The sequence below is a fragment of the Miscanthus floridulus genome, unplaced genomic scaffold, assembly GCF_019320115.1.
Source record: "Miscanthus floridulus cultivar M001 unplaced genomic scaffold, ASM1932011v1 os_1017_1_2, whole genome shotgun sequence".
Taxonomy (NCBI): domain Eukaryota; kingdom Viridiplantae; phylum Streptophyta; class Magnoliopsida; order Poales; family Poaceae; genus Miscanthus; species Miscanthus floridulus.
In genome coordinates this window covers 1-21,135 of record NW_027097470.1, presented here as the reverse complement: position 1 = coordinate 21,135, position 21,135 = coordinate 1, and the positions used below count along the sequence as shown (strand labels likewise).

Sequence of the window (21,135 nt, the reverse complement as noted above, 5' to 3'; positions counted from 1 at the left end):
CGTCTTCGTCTTCCCCGCAGCCGGCCGCCGAGCTACGAGGTTCGGCTCTGAAAATATCTTTGCCCCCTCCCACACCTCTCTCTCTCTCCTCTCGACTCCATCTCTCTCTCCCTCTCGTCACGTGGCAGCTCCTCCGAGACGGCGGCGCAACGGACGGCCACCGGCGCCATGGCGCTCGTCTATGAATGGAGCGCGCCTGATTCCCGATTGATTCATTCGGCGCAAAGGGAGGAATCATCTGGCTTGTTTTGATTTTGTTCTTGATGCTGTTGCTTGGATATGCTGTCAGTTTAAAGGAGAATGCCGGGGTGGTGGTGCGGCCTGGCGAGCCCGGAGGTGGGCGACGAGAGCGAGGGCGTGACGGATGCGAGCGCGGACGCTAGTATGGTGCCCGTGCCGGTGGCGGCGACGATGGCCGGCTCGGCCTGCTGCAGCAGCCACTGCACGGTCTCGCCGCCGGACTTGTTGGAGCTCCGCCTGCTGCCTCCGTTCCCCGGGCTGCGCCACCACCTGCAATTGCTGTTGCTCCTTCCCTCCACCACCCCCGCCCTGCTGCGGCGGCTGGTGAATTTGGATTTGCAGGTGGTGCTGCGCTGGCTGCTGCTGCTGCCGGGAGGGGGCGTCGCGCGAGCTGCCTCCATCCCCCCGCAAGCGGCACCTTCGAGACCCGGCTCCAGTGATTTGCGTCCTCTCTCTCGAGACGCTTATTTGCGTTTTGATTCGGCTTGAATGCAAAATGCGTCATCTGTTGGAGCGTGTTTTTGGTACCCAAAACACTGTGAACGACCTATTTTGTGTTTGGGTTGTGTTGTAGGAGACAGTCTAACGATAGCGGACGGGTGTCGGTGCCAAATATGCATTGGCGAATGCCGGAGGAGGGGACCCTCAAGATCAATGTTGATGGGGCGTTTTCCCAAGAGTCTGGCACGGGTGCAACAGGGGCGGTTCTACGAGGCAACAGCGGAAATTTCCTTGCGGCATCGGCTCGATGGTTGGAATCACTGGGGTCTGCCCTTTTGGCAGAAGCAGAAGCACTTTGGGATGGCGTACAGCTCATACCAGAAGGTATCGGGGAGCGCATCAGTGTAGAGACGAATTCTCAAAAGCTAGTTTCGTTGTGGAACAACAGAAGGAAACACCGGTCCGAGATCACTGCAATCCTGGACACAGTTGAGGAGATGACCTCTAGCTTTACTTCCTTCCAGGTCATCCACACTAGAAGATCGATGAATTTTGCAGCTCACTTGTATGCCCAGCGTCATCTTTTTTTAGATAATTATGTTTGGCCGCATCCACCTAGCTTCCTGCAGAATTGTCTGCAATCCGATTGTAATTGTTTAATGAATGAAGTGAAAGTTTCCCAAAAAAAAAAAACTATTAGTTGTAAGGGATTTTAAACAATCCTTTAGGCTATCACTTTGATGATTCAGAGTTGGTTTGGTTGTTGCATAAGTTTGTCATGTCTAACTTAGAGCATCTCTAAGAGTTTGTCAAATTTTACTTGGCAAATCTTGTGATTTGCCAACTCCCAAAATTATATGCCAAGTAAAAAAAACAATCGATCTCCAAGAGTTTGGCATTTTTAACTTGGTAAAATAAAAAAAACCGTTAACAAAACGAAGAGGCCCGCTAAGCGAACGAAGAGCCCCGCTAAGAAACGAAGAGGCCCGGATGTCAAGCCGTATACGCGCGGAGGGAAGATTTGCCAAGTTGCTATTGATGCCAAGTTGTTTTGCCAAACTGTTGGAGGCTATTTTTTCTTGTTTTGCCAAAATTATATGGATGCCAAGTTGAGATAGCAAACTCTTGGAGATGCTCTTAGGTAAATTGTGTCTGTTACAAAAAGTGTGGTGAATAAAATCGAAGCCACAATTAGAAAAAGTTTAGCAATAAAATAAATCTATAACATGTGGGAAAGGACGTTAAAAAAACATGATGTATCATTAATCATTATAGCAATGAATCAAACAAGCCCTCAATCGTGAATCACCATTTTCATCTCATGAAGTGAGGCAAGAAATGGTGACAATAAAATAAAATCCTCCCAGTACACTAGTACCATATCATGGCACAGAACCGCAGAACTAACGATTCGATCTGGTAAATCACTTTCGATATTTGATATTAGTGGGACAAAACACAAGCTAATTCTTAAAAATCAAGACACTGATACTAAGGTTCTTTAGATTCATTAGTTGCTAATAATTAGCTAACTGATAGCTCATAGCTAGAATTAGCTAGCTGTTGAAGGTAATTTTGTCATGATTTTATAGAGTTAAAACAGTCAACAAACCATCTTTTTTGGGAGGAAACAAGCAAAGTAATAGTGAATTTTGTATAAAATAACATGGTTCCACTTGTACATATCATTATTTAATTGTAGGTATGAAAATGAAGGAATTAGGGTGACTGTGTGCCCACATAAGGGGGTTAGCCGACCACCCTATGGTCCACGGCCCCCTCTCAAGCCATGGTGATCCTCCCAACACCCTCACAAGCAATGGATCAAAAGTGTGTTTTCTCTAAACGGCTAAAGACGATGTCACATGAATTAAAGGGCCCACAAAGTGAAGAACCGACATGACAAAGTGCCCCAACATGTGCATACCCACAAAGGAAGAAGAGGAGAAGCACCCCCACCTTCGGAGGGTGGCCCCACTTGTCAATAGGGGGTCGGTAGACACCCCCCCCCCCCCCCAAGGTGGTCGGACGACCGCCCCCCTTGCTCCATAGCCTTCCACCTTCCTGCATGCAAAGAAACACAACATTAGAAGATCTCAACCATGCATTTTAAGGCGGTTTGATCAAAGCATGGAGGATGGAGAGCACATGGATCCATGAGCCCATACTAAAGTGCTCTAAATGCCCCCTACCCGCTCACTCTCAAGTCATGACCACAAAGGAGGATCTACTGTCACTTTAGATAAGCGAAGCCCTACTCTAGTAGTAGCAGTAGTACAAAATAGAGAGAGAGAGTGGGGGAAGTGTGGAGAAAGACTTGGGGTCTGTCGGAGTGTTCTCCAAGTTGTACCTCGACGGATGTGCTCTTCTTGTAAGTAAACATATGAGATTCTTCATGGTACTTGATATCTGATTCTGGTAAGTGATATATAACTTATTCTCATTGGTACATCGCTTTACTTTAGTAGAGTGCTCTGGCTTTGCTAAGGGAACTTAGGGGACCAAGGTTAGAGTAGTGAGATATAGTGTAGACGTGGTGTTTAGACTAATCCTTTTCTGTGCATGTTACTTGTCGCATGGATTGTTCATGGATGCTAGTAGATGGTGACAACCCTATCTAGTCTTTGTAATCCACCACGTGTTTTTAGGCAAGTTATTAAAATAGTAGGGCTCCCGTAACATGTTAGTCGCTTCGGGCAAGGGTGTTGTCCTCTTGTTGTTTTGTCTTTCGCCCCGTGAGAAAGGGCGAGGCTATCGCCCTTATATCTATCTAATCTTGCCAGATATCATAACCATAAGAATCATATCTACCCAAACTATCATAAACTCCTTATGTCATCATTGGACGAACCTGATTCTTTGTTAGTGCACTTCACGTTCTCTGTGGAAATCGATACTTGGAATACTCCTAGTGAATGCTACATTGACAACCGTAGCTTGCGGTTTATCCATTTGCCACCTTTGGTATCAACACTAGCTAACTATTAGTTGTTATTAGTTGGTTTTGGCCTAACTAGTATGATAATTGTTAGTTGCGTATCATGGATTCAAATGATCTATGAACCCAAATAGAGCTTTAACTTATGACAAATTTATGCAGTTCACTACTAGGAACATGTCATATGCCAAAGAGGACAGTGTAATGGCCAAGGGTAGTCCAGGAGATTGTAAATGGCCAACGGTTGAGGTGTTATCGATGGCTATAAGTAAGCCCGTCGGTCTTTGGCCTACATGAACAACTAATTCCCAACGGTCCTAATGAGATACATGGCAAATGGTTATAATTCCTAACGATTAAACTATTCTCGATCGTGTTATAAGGACACTCGACTATTTGTTGAGTCACTCTAGCTGTTGTTGGTCGACTGCTGGCCTTTGTATTGAATGGTCAATAATTCAATCTTCAAGAGCATCTCCTAGAGTATTTCTAAATTTACTCTCTAAATCATCATTTAGAGAGTTATTTAAGTAAAAATTTCTTTCTATATCTTTGTATTATTCAACAACTTTTCTATATCTTGTGCGCACTCTAGATAGTCATCCTCGCTCTCCATCTTTAGCTAGCGAGAAATCCAAAATAGAGGATGTATGTATTTGGTGATCCATTTAAAAAGATTGTTGGATGGTATGTTTTCATCAAAATCTTTATTCCTATAAATTAAGAAGAATATAAAGAGTCTCTTGGAGTTGCTTAACAATCATATATTATAACACTTGGTAATTAGTTGGAAATCCAATATAATGCATTAAATACTATTTATATTTGTATAGATATTTTTTGACACGTTTTGTATTTTTGAATTCATGGATGACTCATGGTTAATTTGTTAACTAAGGAATTTGTAGTTCAAAAATTTTTACAATAGAGATTCTTTTTTTGTTTCGAGCCCACATTCTATTTTATTTATAATTAAGTAAACCACATTGAAATTTTAAATATGTTTTTGTAGAGTTGAAGTTTTTTAGGGATTAATTATATGAGGATTTACTTAACAAAGGGAGTAGATTCATAAGACTGACATGAACCAAGTTGCATGGAAGTTTATTTGTTACCTTGCAATAAGTTTCAACAAAATTAGCACGAATAATAGCTTAATCAGCCATGGGTTCATCAGTTTGGCACTATTTTTCTTAGCTAGTGCTTCATGTAGAGAAAATATTTACTTGTCTTTGTTTCTCCGTTTGGCACTATTTACTATCCATTAGCGTGCATCACCATAATCTAATCCACTGGCAGCGGGAGAGCCATTCACGTGTGCCTATCTGCCTAAGGCCACCTTCGTTTGAAGGGGAACGACTCCCGGAATTATCCTCGATGAACGATTGCTATATAAACCACTGAAGCAATCCTGGTTGGAATGATTCAGGCCACCGGACCCCGTGAACCAAACGACCCTAAGGGTCTGTTCGCTTAGGCCAAAATACAACCAGGAATAATTCTAGGTGATAAAGGTTATATAAATTATTGAAACAATCCAGATAGAAATTATTCCAGTCCAGTAATCCTTAACAACCGAACGGGCCCGAAGCGAAATCCACCTCACGAGCCACGATCAGTGCCTAGAAAATTCATCACCACGTCGTTGGATTACTGGCCCCGCCCGCAGCCCACGTGTGCACGCTGAAGAGACAGCGAGAATCGAATTTAAATATACAAATTGAGAGCCCTGACCATAAATGACATGATGTGTACGTACATAGAAACGTGGAGAACAAAAGGAAGCCCGTGTTTAGTTGGAGGCCGGATTTGGCACCGCCGGATTCGGTAGCACTGTTTAAACACTGTAGCGTTTTGTTTTTATTTGGTAATAATTGTTTAATCGTTGACTAATTAGGCTCAAAACATTCATCTCGCAAAGTACAACCAAACTGTGCAATTAGTTTTTAATTTCATCAACATTTAATACTCCATGCATATACCGCAAGTTTCATGTGATGGAGAATCTTTTTTTTCTTTTTGTATAGTGCCAAATTCAGGAAATCTGGGGAACTGAACAAGGCGGAAGTCCTTCGGCCGGATGCTTTGGATCCACCTCGGAATCTGCGGGGGCTTTCATTTTCCTGCCAAAATTTAGCAGAATTTGGACAGACTAAATACACAATTTGCCCTTGGTTTGAAGCACTGAAATTCGCTTCCTCGGCTAGTTTGGCAAGAAATCTTGAAATGAAGAAAAGAACTATGGCACACACATATGTGTTGGGTAAATATTCAGTGTAAATCTCTTGTTCGGTACAATCGTGATAATTCTGTTGAAACACATACTCATAAGTTTTCAAAAAAAAATTAAAACGATGCACATCTTCAATGCAAAATATGCACATTGGTCAAGATGCAAAATCTTTTTTAAAAAAATCATATGAAAATAACAAATTTCATGTTCATATATCACCCATGTAGCCACATGCCGAGCCATGCGGAGAGCTTATTACACTTTCACAGAAAGGTGGCATCAGTACAGCACACTCTATATTTCAGTGCGATCACAGGACCGTAAAGTTAAACCAGTCCCAAAGCACAAAGAAATAGGATAGGCTCTCAGAGTTCAGTTATGTAAAATCACGCTATGAAGCCAATCCCATCGGTGAACTGCGAAAGCCACTTTATTTGTAAGGCCACACGCGCATCACTTGGTGGCGACGAACAGCCCCCACCTCTGCTCACCAGCAGAGCTCCTCTGCAGTTTTGCCTTCCATCCATTCACGATATCATCGTAATCCTCCTGGGAACAAATGAAACAAAGAGTTAGATATGATTTAGAGCAACAGAGAAAGAATGCAGGCTTCTAAAGCGCCATCCTGTTCATTGCTGAACTTTTGATTTTTTCATTTTTGCTAGGAGTTTTCATTGTTGAACTTCTTAGGGGCTTTGTCGAATCACCTGGGCAAACTCAGACAGGAAATCATCTTTGTTCTTCTCAAATTTATCTAGCTCCTTCTGTAAAACACTGAGGAACTGAAACACAACACACAGTGTGTCACTAAAACTGTTTATCCAAGCATCTTAGTCGACAAGAATATGAACATGCAGATTGCGCATGTTCAGATGGGCAGACCTGGTCAGTTCGGTCTTAAGCAATGACATGACTGAAACCAGCATTCTTGAGCATCTGGATAATTCGGGGAACAGAGGTTTATTACTCATCAAACGGAATTATACTTTTAGATCAAAGCAATTCTATTAAGCATTAACCATGCACACAAAAATAAGATCAGGTAAGAGCTAAGAACCACCTGTCCATAAGCCTCCACATCATGGAGATCATAACCCCTCTGCTTAATGTATGCTGCAAACACTTCTGATGGTTTCCCAGGACTCTTGCAGTAGTCACTGATTAGGACTTTTCCCCCAGGTTTTAGCCATTTGAAGAAACTTTTGAACAAGGAGGGTTTATCCTGCAGAGTCAAAAGCAAAAAAGACATGTTAGTCAAATAGTCAACTAAAGGTATGCCATAAACATGTGTCTAAGCCAAAAAAAAAAAAGTTTCTAAGTACATCTCCAACTGGAGATACATTCCATGATTCTATATGATCAAGATGTAGCTATCATCTTGGAAGAAAAAGACTACATGCATCATATGTGTAAAGCATACTTGTATATGAAGGATAGTGTCACGGCTGTAGATGACATCAAACATGTGGTCTGGGTATGTCTTCGTGGTGCAATCAGCGACTTCAAACTCAACTGAGCACTTACGCCCAATGGAACGCTCAATGGCAAACAATATCATGTTAATGGAAAGGTCAATACCAACAACATGGGTACCATACTTCTCAGCCATATAAAAGTCACCTCCCCCAATTCCACATCCAACATCAAGCACCTTCTGCCAGGCTTAAGATTCAGTTTATCCACAAATTCTTTAGTAGTCTCTGGTGGATAGTGATAGACAATAACATTTAATGGCACTGCAAATATGATATCACAAAAAAAATGACAAAATGGGATGTGTCCTCTCACCAGCTCCACCAGTGCTCACATAACCATCTCCAAAGATACGTTCGTAGCGCAATATTCCAGTGGCTTTGTACTGCACATTGTCCAAAAAACTTTGAAAACCCCCACCTTCTGATGAATTTACTTTTTGCCATAGCCAACATATCTGGAAACAATGGAGTCATGTTCAATACTAAATTCACAGGAATGGAAACGCATGTCTAGCTGTTAGCTCTTTGTTGTTGGAGTCACGTTGCTCTGTTGTAATTCAGTTGTCTTGCCCAGTCTGGGTTCACCTTCTTTTTAACATAATTGGCAATTATCCTGCTCGGTTCATTAAAAAAAAGGACAGAGAAGTACCTGGTTTTGATCTTTCTTGATGTTTACATAAGCTCCAATGCATTTGAAAGTAACCAGAGAAAGTTTGAAGGAAGTGCCATCCTGATTAAAGGTTTGGCATTCTTTCAATACCTAGATGGGAAAAGACATCATCAGCTATTTCGAAGAAAGCTGGTAGCCTGGTACTGAGACTAAGAAAACTGAAGAGTGGAGTGGGTAAAAACAGAAAAACTTTGAATTGACTGAAATCATAAAAGCAAAAGGGGACGGCACTAGGCGAGTTTGCATTCTCACCTTGGTATAAAACCTTGGTTCTCGATAGTGTGTCAGGTTGACTTTCCTTTCTAAATCTCCAGATTGATGGAAACAAGATTCCCTAAAGAAGATATAGCCACCGACCTTCAGCCATTTTATCGTTCTTTCTACTAACTTGTCAATCTACAGTAAGAGAAACAGTCAGAAAAATTGGAGGGACAAACATATCCCAATTCAGGTCAAACGATAAATGTAACCTTATCCACACGAAAAGTTGCAGTTGAGTTTTTTCTTTAGCGATAGACCTTGAATCAGTTTATGATTCTATAATGTACGGTTTGATCATTAACTCCTCATCTGAAAGATACATCAGCAACCAGTTTGAAAATATCATATCAATGGAGTTTGCTTCAATCATCAGGTCCTTTTTTATCACACTTTCAATGAAATCCACTGCAAAAACATGCCCAGATGTTTTAGCCAGTTCACCAGTAAAGCGACCTATTCCTGCTCCCAGCTCCAGTACAGATTTCCCTTCATATGAAGGAAGTAAAGTCAGAACCTACAGAAAAGAAGCACCAACATATCAAAATTTTAAGCCTACAAGGCTACAATCACAGGAGCATTAGCATATCCTCAGGTTTTTTTGAGAGAACTGGAGGGGCCGCAGCCCCTACAGAATTTTATTAAACCAAACAAAAAGAGTACAACAAAGGCAAAGAAGCAGAAATGAAAGAGAGTTTACAGAGGTGTTACAGGGAGACTAGGGAGACTACGGAGACTACAAAGAGTAAACTTAAGAAACAAAGAAAGAAAGAAAGAAAATAAGACTAAGACACTGATCAATTACAGGCTTTGGATCCATTGCTCAAAGGAGAACTTGAGGCTAGCTTTTACCCTTAGGGAGACTAGCTGAATTTCGTTGAAGAAAAGAGTCCTTCAATCTTGAATGTTGACTTGATTGTTGTTAAAGATTAGTTCATTTCTGGCTTTCCAAATTACCCAGCACATTAAAATGACAGCAACCATAAAGAATTGGGAGTGAAGCTGATCTTTGATGGCCCTTATGTTTTCGAATGAGCCTTCATTTGGTACTGTTTCCAGATTCAAAATCCCCCAACACTGCTGTGCAAAGGGGCAATTCCAAAACAAATGCTCAACAGTTTCTTCTATCAATAGAGAGCAGATTTCACAGCTGTAAGATTCCAATTCCATTTTCCTTCTTCTGAGGATATTTCTTGTACTTGGTCTGTCCTTGAGTAAAAGCCAGCAAAATACTTTATGCTTCGGTTGACAGTATGACTTCCAAATCCATTTGAAGGCTGGATCAATTTCTTGGTGTCCAAGTAGCTTTTTGTATGCTGCTGTAGATTTGAATTTGACTGAGCCTCCTGAATAAGACCAAACATCATTATCATCCCCCAAATGCGTGCCAGCCATTATCTGTTGAATGCTCATCATCTGATCAAAAGCTTCTTGAGATAAAGGCAGGTTGAACATGTCAGAGATCAATTCCTGACTGAAAGCCCTTTTGACAGTTATGAGCTTGTTCTTTGCAAAGGAGTATATACGTGGGAATTGTTGTTCAAGAGTTTGAGCAGACCATGTATCCTTCCAGAAAAAAACAGGAATGACCATTTTTTAACTTGAATGACTGCCATTTCTTTGTAAGTGGGCAGCAACTTTAAGACATCTCTCCACCAAAATGAGCCCTTCTTCACCTGTCCAGGAAGTTTATCATTTTCATAATGTTTCTCCCACACTAGGTCTACCCAAGGAATATCCTTCTTATTGTAAAATTTATCCAGGTTCTTCATCAGTAAGGCTTTGTTTTGAAGCTCCAGATTTATCACCCCTAGGCCGCCTTCTTTTGAATTGCAAACCATCTCCCAGGCTGCCTTTGGAAAACTACCACCATTTATGTTTGATCCCCTCCATAGACAGCTCTTTCTGAACTTGTCAATCTGTTTTATTACTGCCTTGGGCAGTTCCAGGGAGCACATGTAGTAGGTTGGCAAGGAGGACAAAACTGCATTGGTGATTTGAAGTCTGCCAGCCTGATTAAGCATTGATGAGACCCCACCAAGTCTTCTTTCACACTTATTAACTAATGGGAGGTAATCACTGATTTTTGGCTTAGTTATTCCAAGGGGAAGTCCAAGATAAGTGAAGGGGAGAGTTCCCTTGGTACAACCAAAAGTTCTGGCCAGAAGGTCAAGCCTTTCCTCTGAGATGTTAATTGGAAGCATCATAGATTTATTATAATTCACTTTTGAGTCCTGTTGATTCAGAGAAGTTATACAGCAGAATTTTCAGGAAAAAAAGCTGTCTTGGGTCACCTTCCATGACGATAAGGGTATCATCAGCATATTGAATTATGGGAAAATCACTAGCTGCCTGCATTGGAATGGGCAAGTTGAGCAGCCCCATTTGCTTAGCCTTGTTGATCAGCACTTGCAGGCAATCAGCAGCTAGGGCAAAAAGAAGGGGTGACAGAGGGTCACCTTGCCTCACCCCTCTCTTACAATGAAAAGTTTTCCCTGGCACTCCATTCAAAAAGACAGCAGAAGTCCCAGAAGAGAAGATATCTTTCATCCATGAGATCCATTTCTGCCCAAAACCTTGTGCTTCCATTAAAGTTATCATGGCTTGATGCTCAATTTTGTCAAAAGCCTTTTCAAAGTCAAGCTTTAAGATGACAATCTCCTTTTTGGACTGATGACAGAAATGAATGTATTCAAAAGCCCAAGCAATGCAGTCCTGTATAGTTCTTGATTTGATGAACCCATATTGATTCTTGTGCACCAAAGGTATGATTGTTGCCTGCAACCTGTTTGCCAGTAATTTGGTCAAAAGTTTCATTGAAGAATTTAGCAGAGAAATTGACCTGTAGTCATTCACATATGTAGCATTTTCAGTTTTTGGGATCAGTGTAATGTGAGAGGAGTTTATGCTCTCCAGACAACAACTGTTATCATGGAAACTTCTGCACAGATCATAAAAGTCTTTCTTGATCACTGTCCAGGATGCTTTCATAAACTCACTGTTAAAGCCATCAGGACCTGGAGATTTGTTATTAGGCAAAGATTTGGTGATGTTATCAATCTCATCAGAAGTGAAGGGGGCTTCAAGATGGTGCAAATTCAGGTTCCTCTGGATCAGATCTTCTGGGTTAATAGTGAATCCTTTGAAATCAGAGATTCCCATTCTCTGCTTGAATTCTTCCCACAATAAGGCTTCTTTATCCTTGTGACTTGTGACTATTGCCTCATCTCTGTTGGTAAACTCATTTATTAATTTGCTTCTATGTCTTATTGTAGCATTTGCATAGAAGAAATGTGTTCCTGCATCCCCCAATTGAACCCACTTAATGTTTCCTCTTTGTTTCCAGTACAATCTTTGCTTTTCTAAAAGGCTTAGAAGGTGGTCTTCCAGCAGTCTTTTGAAGTTCCATTCAGGCAGACACAAATCTCTGTGATCAGCTAAGACTTCTAAGAAAAGAATAGTGATCCTGACATTTGCAATAGTTGTTTTCAGATTTGTCATGGATGCCTGCCAATCTCTGAGACATTTTCTGAGCCTTTTCAGTTTTGCTGTGATTAGTTTAGCTTTGTCACCTTCATTTGTAGGAATATCCCAGTTTTGTGTTAAAATACTCCGATAATCCTGATGCTTAAGCCAAAAAATTTCAAATCTGAAGACACTACTTGGAATTAAGGTTGAGATGCTAACCACACAAGGACAATGATCAGAAGGGATCATGTCAAGTGCTTTAGCAGAAGTACTGGGGTATGAAATGGCCCAACTACTAGAAGTGAAAATCCAATCCAGTTTTTCTAGTAAAGGGGAGGGTTGCATGTTGGACCAAGTGTACTTCCTCCCCTCCAGAACAATCTCATTGATGCCCAATTGACTAATAGCAGCATTAAATCTGAAAATCTCTGCTAGATCCCTCCCCTGCAGGCTTGTTTCTGTCTTCTAGTTTCCTTATTAGATTAAAATCACCCAAGACTATCCAGTCAGTGTGTCATGTGGGGCCACGCCTATACAAGGAAATGGCGCGCCCGGGATGGTCGCAGAGCCACTGAGGATCTGGGCGCGGTCGCCATGCAGGCAGGCACGCCAGCTGAAGATATGGGCGTGATCTCCAGGCATGCAGATCAGGAAGAAATGGCAAGTGGCTAGATGGAAATAATAGCCGATCAAGACCTTAGATTTAGGAGCAATTAGCTCCAATTTGTAGTGTCGAATGGCCTATATATGTGAATAATCAGGATGAATAATAATCAAGAAAGAATCATTACCTAATCTCTCTTCTTCCTCCTCTAAACCGACTAGAGCTGAGGGGCAAAACCTCGCCCAGCTACCACGGGTCGCGGCTACGAACTCCGTAGCCGGGGTCCTGCTAGTCTCGGACCTGACGTCCTTGACAACTTGGTATCACGATCCAGGCCTTCCTCGCCTCGCCGATCATCCTCGCCTCCGCCGCCGCTCCGAGCTACGTCTGCCCCGCCCACCCCTCACCAAACTGCTGTCATGGGAGACCGGGAGGCCGCTCCACAGGCTACTCTGGACGCCCTGGCCGCCACCCTCAAGTCTCTGCAGGCATCAGTCGATGCCAACTCTCAGGCGATCCAACGCTTGAACGCTGCCCAGCCGACGTCGTCTTCCTCCGGCAACAAGTCCGCCACAGGGGAGCACCACCAGGACCGGCCGCCACGGTTCCAGAAATTGGATTTTCCACGGTATGACGGCAAATCCGATCCGTTCATCTTCATTAACCGCTGCGAATCCTACTTCCACCAGCAGCGCATCATGGAGGAGAAGGTTTGGATGGCCTCCTACAATTTGGAGGAAGGTGCCCAGATGTGGTACATCCAGATACAGCAGGACGAGGGAATTCTGTCGTGGCGCCGTTTCAAGGACCTGCTGCACCTGCGCTTCGGACCTCCTCTACGCTCAAACCCGCTCGGCGAATTGGCGGCGTGCAAACGTACGGGCACCGTCGCGGAGTACCAGGATCGCTTCCAAGCGCTCCTCCCTCGCGCGGGCCGCCTGGACGAGGAACAACGGGCCCAGCTCTTCACCGCAGGCCTCCAACCGCCGCTCAACTTCGACGTCGAGGTGCATAATCCGCAGTTCCTCGCCGGAGCTATGAGCCTGGCGCGCAAGCTCGAACTGCGGGAGCAGTACGCGGCGCCTCCACCTCGCGCGGCGCCCCGAGGCCTCTTACCAGCGCCCGCACCACATCTTGCTCTGCCGGCGCCGCCCGTGACCAACTCGACCGCCCCGGCCACAGTCACCATGGAGGGCCGGCCGGTCAAGCGCCTCACCCAGGCCGAGCAGGAGGAACGCCGTCGCTTGGGCCTCTGCTACAATTGCGACGAGAACTTCGGCCGGGGCCACAACCGGGTCTGCAAGCGCCTTTTCTTGCTGGAGGGCATTGTGGAGGACGACGAGGACGTTGAAGAAGGCGACACCGAGATGAGTCCCCACTTCTCGCTCCACGCCATCGCCGGCGTCCACTTCAGCGACACGATGCAAATCCAGGTCGCGTTGGGCGACACGTCCCTCATCGCGCTCCTCGACTCCGGATCGACCCACAATTTCATCTCCGAGGAAGCCGCACAGCGCACAGGACTTCCTCTGCAGCACTGTCCTCACCTGACGGCCACGGTGGCCAACGGCGAGCGCGTCTCCTGCCTGGGCGTCATCCGCCAGGCCACGCTCACCATCAGCGGCGACACCTTCGCCGCAGACATGTTCGTCATGCCTCTCGCCAGCTACGACGTGGTCCTCGGCACGCAATGGCTCGCGTCGCTGGGGCCGATCCTCTGGGATTTCCGCGCCCGGACGATGACATTCAAGCGGAATGCACGTGACGTCTGCTGGCACGGGATGGCAGGCCCTGCCGCACCCGACCTCCGTGCAACTACTGCCAGCGCCACCCTGCTGGACGAGCTCCTCGACTCCTTCTCCGATGTCTTCGCCGAGCCCCACGGGCTGCCTCCTCCTCGCAGCCGAGACCACAGCATCATCCTCCTGCCAGGATCGCAGCCCGTGGCCATCTGCCCCTACCGGTACCCGGCGACGCACAAGGACGAGCTGGAGCGGCAATGCGCCACCATGCTGCACCAGGGGCTCATACGTCGGAGCTCTTCGGCCTTCTCTTCCCCGGTCCTCCTCGTCAAGAAGGCCGACGGGTCGTAGCGTTTCTGCGTCGATTACCGCGCCTTGAACGCGGTCACCGTCAAGGATGCTTTTCCCATCCCGGTGGTTGATGAGTTGCTGGACGAACTCCACAGCGCCAAGTTCTTCACCAAGCTGGACCTTCGCTCGGGCTACCACCAGGTCCGCATGTGCCCCGCCGACATTGCCAAGACGGCGTTCCGCACACACGACGGGCTGTATGAGTTTCTGGTGATGCCGTTCGGGCTGTGCAACGCTCCGGCCACGTTCCCAGCGCTGATGAACGACGTCCTACGCCCTTTCCTTCGCCGGTTTGTGCTCGTGTTTTTTTATGACATCCTCATCTACAGCTCATCTTGGGCAGATCATCTCCGGCACCTCCGTGCCGTCCTCACCATGCTGCAGCAGCACCGGCTCTTCGTCAAGCGTTCTAAGTGCGCTTTTGGGGTCGCCTCCATCTCCTACCTGGGGCACGTCATCACCGAGGCCGGTGTCGCCATGGATCCCGCCAAGGTGCAGGCGGTCCATGACTAGCCCCAGCCTCGCTCGGCGTGTGCAGTACGGGGCTTCCTTGGCATGGCGGGGTACTACCGCAAGTTCGTCCACGACTACGGCACCATTGCGGCTCCCCTCACGGCGCTGTTAAAGAAGGAAGGGTTCCGCTGGACCCCCGACGCCACCGCGGCATTCCAGGCCCTCAAAGCCGCGGTCACCTCGGCTCCGGTTTTGTCCTTGCCGGACTTCGACAAGTCGTTCGTCGTCGAGTACGATGCATCGACCCATGGGTTCGGGGCAGTGCTCATCCAGGAGAAACACCCGATCGCCTACTTCAACCGGCCCGTCGCGCCGCGACACCGTTCCCTCGCCGCCTACGAACGGGAACTGATCAACCTCGTCCACGCCATCTGTCATAGGCGTCCGTATCTCTGGGGACGCCGCTTCCTGGTGCGCACGGACCACTACAGCCTCAAATTTCTCCTCGACCAGCGCCTCGCGACGATCCCACAGCATCATTGGGTCGGCAAGCTCCTCGGGTTCGACTTCACCATTGAGTACAAGCCCGACGCTACGAACACGGTGGCCGATGCCCTCTCGCGCCGCGACATTGAAGAGGGTGCTGTCCTCGCCATCTCCGCACCTCGGTTCGACTACATCGAGCGCCTCCGCCAGGCTCAGGACACCGATCCGGCCCTCGTCGCCATCAGGGACAAGATCAGGCACCCGGGCGGCGCCATGGTCCCTCATCGACGGCATGGTGGCCTATGATTCTCGCCTCTACGTTACGTCGGCGTCACCACTACTGCCGGAAATCATGACCGCCGTGTACGAGGACGGCCACGAGGGTGTGCAGCGCACCGTGCACCGCCTCCGCCGCGACTTCCACTTCCCCAACATGCGCTGCTTGGTCCAGGACTACGTCCGAGCTTGCTCCACCTGCCAGCGATACAAATCGGAACATCTTCATCCGGCTGGCCTGCTCATGCCGCTGCCGGTCCCGCAGGCGGTCTGGACCAACATCGGTATGGACTTCGTGGAGGCGCTACCGCACGTCGGGGAAAACCTGTCATACTGACAGTGGCAGATCGTTTCAGCAAGTATTGCCATTTCATTCCCCTGGCTCATTCGTATTCTGCAGAGTCAGTGGCCCAAGCTTTCTTCACCGACATTGTTCGACTCCACGGCATGCCTCAGTCGATGGTGTCCGACCGCGATCCGGTGTTCACTTCCAAGTTCTGGAGGGAGCTGATGCGTCTCATGGGCGCCAAGCTGCACATGACAACGGCTTTTCATCCGCAATCGGATGGCCAGACGGAGGCAGCCAACCGCGTCATTGTCATGTACCTACGCTGCTTCACCGGCAACCGGTCCCGTCAGTGGCTTCGTTGGCTGCCGTGGGCGGAATACATCTACAACACGGCTTATCAAACTTCGCTCCGCGACACACCGTTCCGGGTGGTCTACGGCCGGGACCCGCCTACCATTTGGTCCTATGAGCTGGGGGAGACTCGTGTCGCTGTCATCGCCAAGAGCATGGCAGACCGCGACGAGTTTCTGGAGGACGTCCGCTACCGGCTTCAACAAGCCCAGGCGGTCCAGAAGCTGCACTACGACAAGCTGCACCGGCAAGTCTCCTACGTGGTGGGCGACTGGGTTCTACTCCGTCTACGCCATCGCCCGGCTGCCTCACTGCCCCAGGCGACCACAGGAAAGCTGAAGCCTCACTTCTTCGGGCCGTACCCCGTCACCGAGCTCATCAATGAGGTTGCCATGCGCCTCACCTTGCCTCCGCACACTAGGCTGCATGACGTCTTCCATATCAGCCTCCTCAAGAAGTTCATCGGTGATCCGCCGGCTACACCGCCACCTCTCCCGGTCATCCACAATGGCGCCGCTGTTCCGGAGCCCGAACGGGCAGTGCGCATCCGCCTGGCTCGCGGCGTTCGACAGGTGCTCATCCAATGGAAGGGAGAAACCGTGGCCTCTGCAACCTGGGAAGATGTGGACTCCTTCCTCCACAAGTACCCTGCGTTCCAGATCGAGGACGAGCTGCTAGTCGAGGGGGGAAGAGATGTCATGTGGGGCCACGCCTATACAAGGAAACGGCGCGCCCGGGATGGTTGCAGAGCCACTGAGGACCTGGGCGCGGTCGCCATGCAGGCAGGCACGCCAGCTGAAGATATGGGCGTGATCTCCAGGCATGCAGATCAGGAAGAAATGGCAAGTGGCTAGATGGAAATAATAGCCGATCAAGACCTTAGATTTAGGAGCAATTAGCTCCAATTTGTAGTGTCGAATGGCCTATATATGAGAATAATCAGGATGAATAATAATCAAGAAAGAATCATTACCTAATCTCTCTTCTTCCTCCTCTAAACCGACTGGAGCTGAGGGGCAAAACCTCGCCCAGCTACCACGGGTCGCGGCTACGAACTCCGTAGCCGGGGTCCTGCTAGTCTCGGACCTGACGTCCTTGACACAGTGTCAGGAGGCATCTGGACATTTTTGAACCAGTTAAGAAAGAGACGTTTCCCTTCAGTTGTGCATGGACCATAGACACAAGTGAGCTTCCATTTGGAGTTATCATGCCTTGAACTAAAATCATTGGTTATAGCATAGTTGTTACTAGAAGATCTAGCACCAGTGAATAAGGATCCTTTCCAAGCTATCAGAATACCGCCCGAGGCCCCCATAGATGGCAAGAAATCAAGGTATCAAAGGATGGAGGACAAATTTTCCTCAGAAAGGGGATGTCAAAACTTTCTTTCTTGGTTTCTTGAAGGCAAAAGATGTCACACTGGGCTTCAGAGATTTTATTTCTGATAGGGTCCCATTTCCAGGATGAGTTTATCCCTCTTACATTCCAGGTCATCACTTTCCAACTTCTATTAGAATTCTGATTCATTGCAGGCATTTTAGGCAAGAAGCAAAAACAAATACATCAGCAAGAACCATCAGATGCTCCTCTTCTTGGCTACTGGCTCCACTTTTCCTTTCTTCCTCAACAGCTGATCATCCATGAGCTCTTCAGGCACCATGCTACAAAACTGCACACCAAGGTTCCTTATTACTTTGGTGGACAAGGTTGGGGGTGTTGGTGGTGGAGGGTTACAGGAGGTGCATTTTTTACTAGGACAGCCAGCAGATTTAAAACCGTTATTTCCAGATTTCACCCTGTCACTCCTGCGTACCTGAGTTTCCAACAGAGGAGTTGGCCTTCTAGAGGATTTTCTCTTCTTTGTACCCCCATTTGAAGGGGATGAGTCCAGGACTTGATTGTCAGTTATCTCCTCAATGTGCACAGTTTGTTTCCCCTCCATGCTCATTACTGCAGGTTTTGTAGAAGATGTCTCAGCAAAGCAAGGTGAACTAGCATTGCTGGGAAATTCCGTGGGGATAAGCAGTGATACATTATCAGAGTTTTCTGCCAAGTACTCAGGAGCTTTGGAAGTCAGGAAATCTTTGGCCCATCCAAAGTTGTCTGGAGATAACAACAGTGATGAGAAGAAATAAAACCAATTAGTGGGGACTGTGACAGTGAGCCTTCCAGGATTACCTTGGCCAAAAAAAGCTCCCCATAGCTTGGAGGATTCCAATGCCCTTTGCCTGACTTCTCTTTCCATGAAAACTGGGTCAAACTGCAGATTTGGCATCAGTGCCATTCCAACTTGCAGTTGCTGCTCATTGAGTTCTTTCACATGCTCTGGCAACTGCTGCTGATCTACGTCCAGATTCTCAAGAAGCCCAAGGCCATATGCTACAGCAGGGTTCTCTTCTGGCTCTTCTGCCCCAGCATGATTTCCATTCTCTTCTTCATCTTGGTTTTCTTCTAAATCATCTGTACCCATCAACTGATCTAAACCAATTTCCTCCCCTAAGAGGTCTGGGATGACAGGGAGAGGTAGGATTTGATGCAGTTCATCAGTAAGAGCCATCAGATGATCCTCATCAGGGTGTTGCGGCAGTACTGGCTGTTGAATTTGAATTTCCTCCTCAATCATATTGGCATCCCCAAAATCATTCAGCTTAATGAAGTCATTAACTGGCTGTGAGGGGTTGAATATGACTTCCTGCTGATCAAACTCTTGGCCTTCACCTTGATGATTCGCTGGCATATTCAGATCAATTTCCATGCCCTCTTGCTGCAGAGCCTCATTGTTCAGATCTGGCAGCATCACTGGCTGCCCAACTGCATTATGCTGCTGTACCGGAATCATTAAGTGCCGATCCTGATGATTCTGTTGTACCTGCACATTCAGGTGTTGGTGATCATGTTTCTCTGGTATTGCAGGCTGCTCCTGTACTCCATGTTTTTCTGGTATTATATGGTCTTCCTGCATCTCAACTGCTTGCTCATGATTCTCTTCATTTTCAGGGAAACCATTATCTTGAGGGAAGGCATCTTCACCTGATCCAACCAATTCATCCTCGTTGATGTCATCTGGCTGGTCCATCACCTCCTCCTGCTGTGGCTCAAGGTTCAGATTCAGATTCAGATTCAGATTCAGATTTGGCCCAGGGTTGCCTCCCTGAGCCTGAGCTTGCTGCTGCTGCTGTGGTGCAGGCCAAAGCTCCCATGCTGCATTCTCCTGTGATGGCTGCTCAGGCCTGACGGGCGCCACTACTCGAATCATGAACTCCCGGTTGGCGATTTCATCAAGTTGGAAGCCATGCGGAACAAACGGAGCAGGGTCTGCACGCTGGTAAGCCATGATCGCCGGCGAAGAGTGAAGGTGAAGAGCAGTGAGCAAGGGGTGAGGTGTGATTTTCCGCTTGCACTGTTGCCACGCAAGGAGAGGATCGGCAAGAAGGCGAAGCGACGTTTAGTCTCCAGGATGCGGGGTCAGGGGCCTCTAAAGCATTGGATGGCAACTCTTGGGTGGCGCGCGTGGGCTGCAGCTGCCAGGGAACAGTTAAGACCGAAGGTGGCTCATTGCTGGCCCAGGAAGCAGGGAAGAGAGCACGAAACATTTCACGGAACGAATTGAAGAGCGGCGGGCTCGAAGCTGACAGCCCGCTCAAAGCAGAGTTAAACCGGGGCTGATTAAATGAAGGGTCCTTTTTACTTTTGTCTTTACTGTTCATCGTCTCTTGTCGCTGTCCAGAGGCCTTTGTCAAGTGGCAGTGCACCTCTATATGTCCCCAGCCCAAGCACGCGTGACACCTGATAGGGCGTCTACAATTGACTCTAGAATGACCAAGGGATAGGCAGCGTGGACAGACAAATGCCGGGCCCCTGTCCCTTAGACGAGATTGACTGGAAGCAGGGTGAAGATTTTGCTGTTTCAAGGAGACACGCTCAAAGACCGAGCGTCTAGGAGCATTAACTCTTTTTGAAAAATCAACACGGCTGAAAACTGAATGACGGGGGCCATGGCGATTCAAATTAGGGGAACCAAGCGGAACAGCATTAGTACCAGAGAGAGAATGGGACTTTAATAGCTTCAGCAAAAGATTTTGGATGATCCCAGCGAAGGGGCTGAGATTTTTTGGTTGCAGCTTGCCAAGAACTCTCTTCTTCAGAGAGGTAAAGAGAAAAATCCCGTCTCCAATTTGGTCCTCCATTGCTCCACAGATGAAAGGAGAGAAAATACTGCTCACAGGTAAAAGAGCGGAGGGCATAGATGAAGAGGCCAACCTTTCTGGAGGAGACAAAGAATTTGAAAGAACGATCACGCAGCAGCTCAGTTTTGAACTGGGCAGCAATGCCACCAATCGTGGCTTGAAGGATTTGACTAACTGAGTCTTCCGTGAGGCGGAATTTACAGCGCCCCACAGCAAGCACAAGAGCAAAAGAAGCAGGATTTAAAGCATGTCTGGTGACAGGAAGCTTGAACCGATCCAAATCTCTTCTTGGATTTTTAATCCCGGAGAAAAAGAAAGACCTTGCAGATCCATGAGCGAGGAGGAGGGGGGAAGAGGAAGCTTACTTTCAGGTTGGGATGCTACTTCAATCAGCTTTCAAGCTCCTCCCGAGTCATCCTCTTCAAACTCCCACATTGGCAAATCATCGAACATCTTGTAGGCAAGCTCCATGGGGATCCCATGCTCTGGAACCCACCGCCGGGATGCCAAGGAGCTAACTCAGGAACCCACAGACCACATATCGTGGCAAGAGGGGCCGGGGCTAGAGGAGATGACCGCCGCACCGCAGGTACAGGTCGTCCGTCGGCCGCCGGCGAAACTCCAGGGGCAAAGCTCGAGGGCGGCAGAGTCTGACCGGTGACAGGTTTGCTGA

The 21,135-nt window shown here is 47.4% G+C and overlaps 1 protein-coding gene and 1 pseudogene across 1 annotated transcript; both read right to left on the bottom strand.

Moving 5' to 3' along the window:
- Positions 1-290: 290 nt before the first annotated feature.
- On the bottom strand, positions 291-641 carry LOC136533621 (transcription factor TCP8-like). The gene has a single exon (XM_066526168.1). The coding sequence runs from the start codon at positions 639-641 to the stop codon at positions 291-293; it is 351 nt and encodes a 116-aa protein (XP_066382265.1).
- Positions 642-6,055: 5,414 nt separating this feature from the next.
- LOC136533619 (phosphoethanolamine N-methyltransferase 1-like) lies at positions 6,056-8,628 on the bottom strand (annotated as a pseudogene).
- Positions 8,629-21,135: the final 12,507 nt, after the last annotated feature.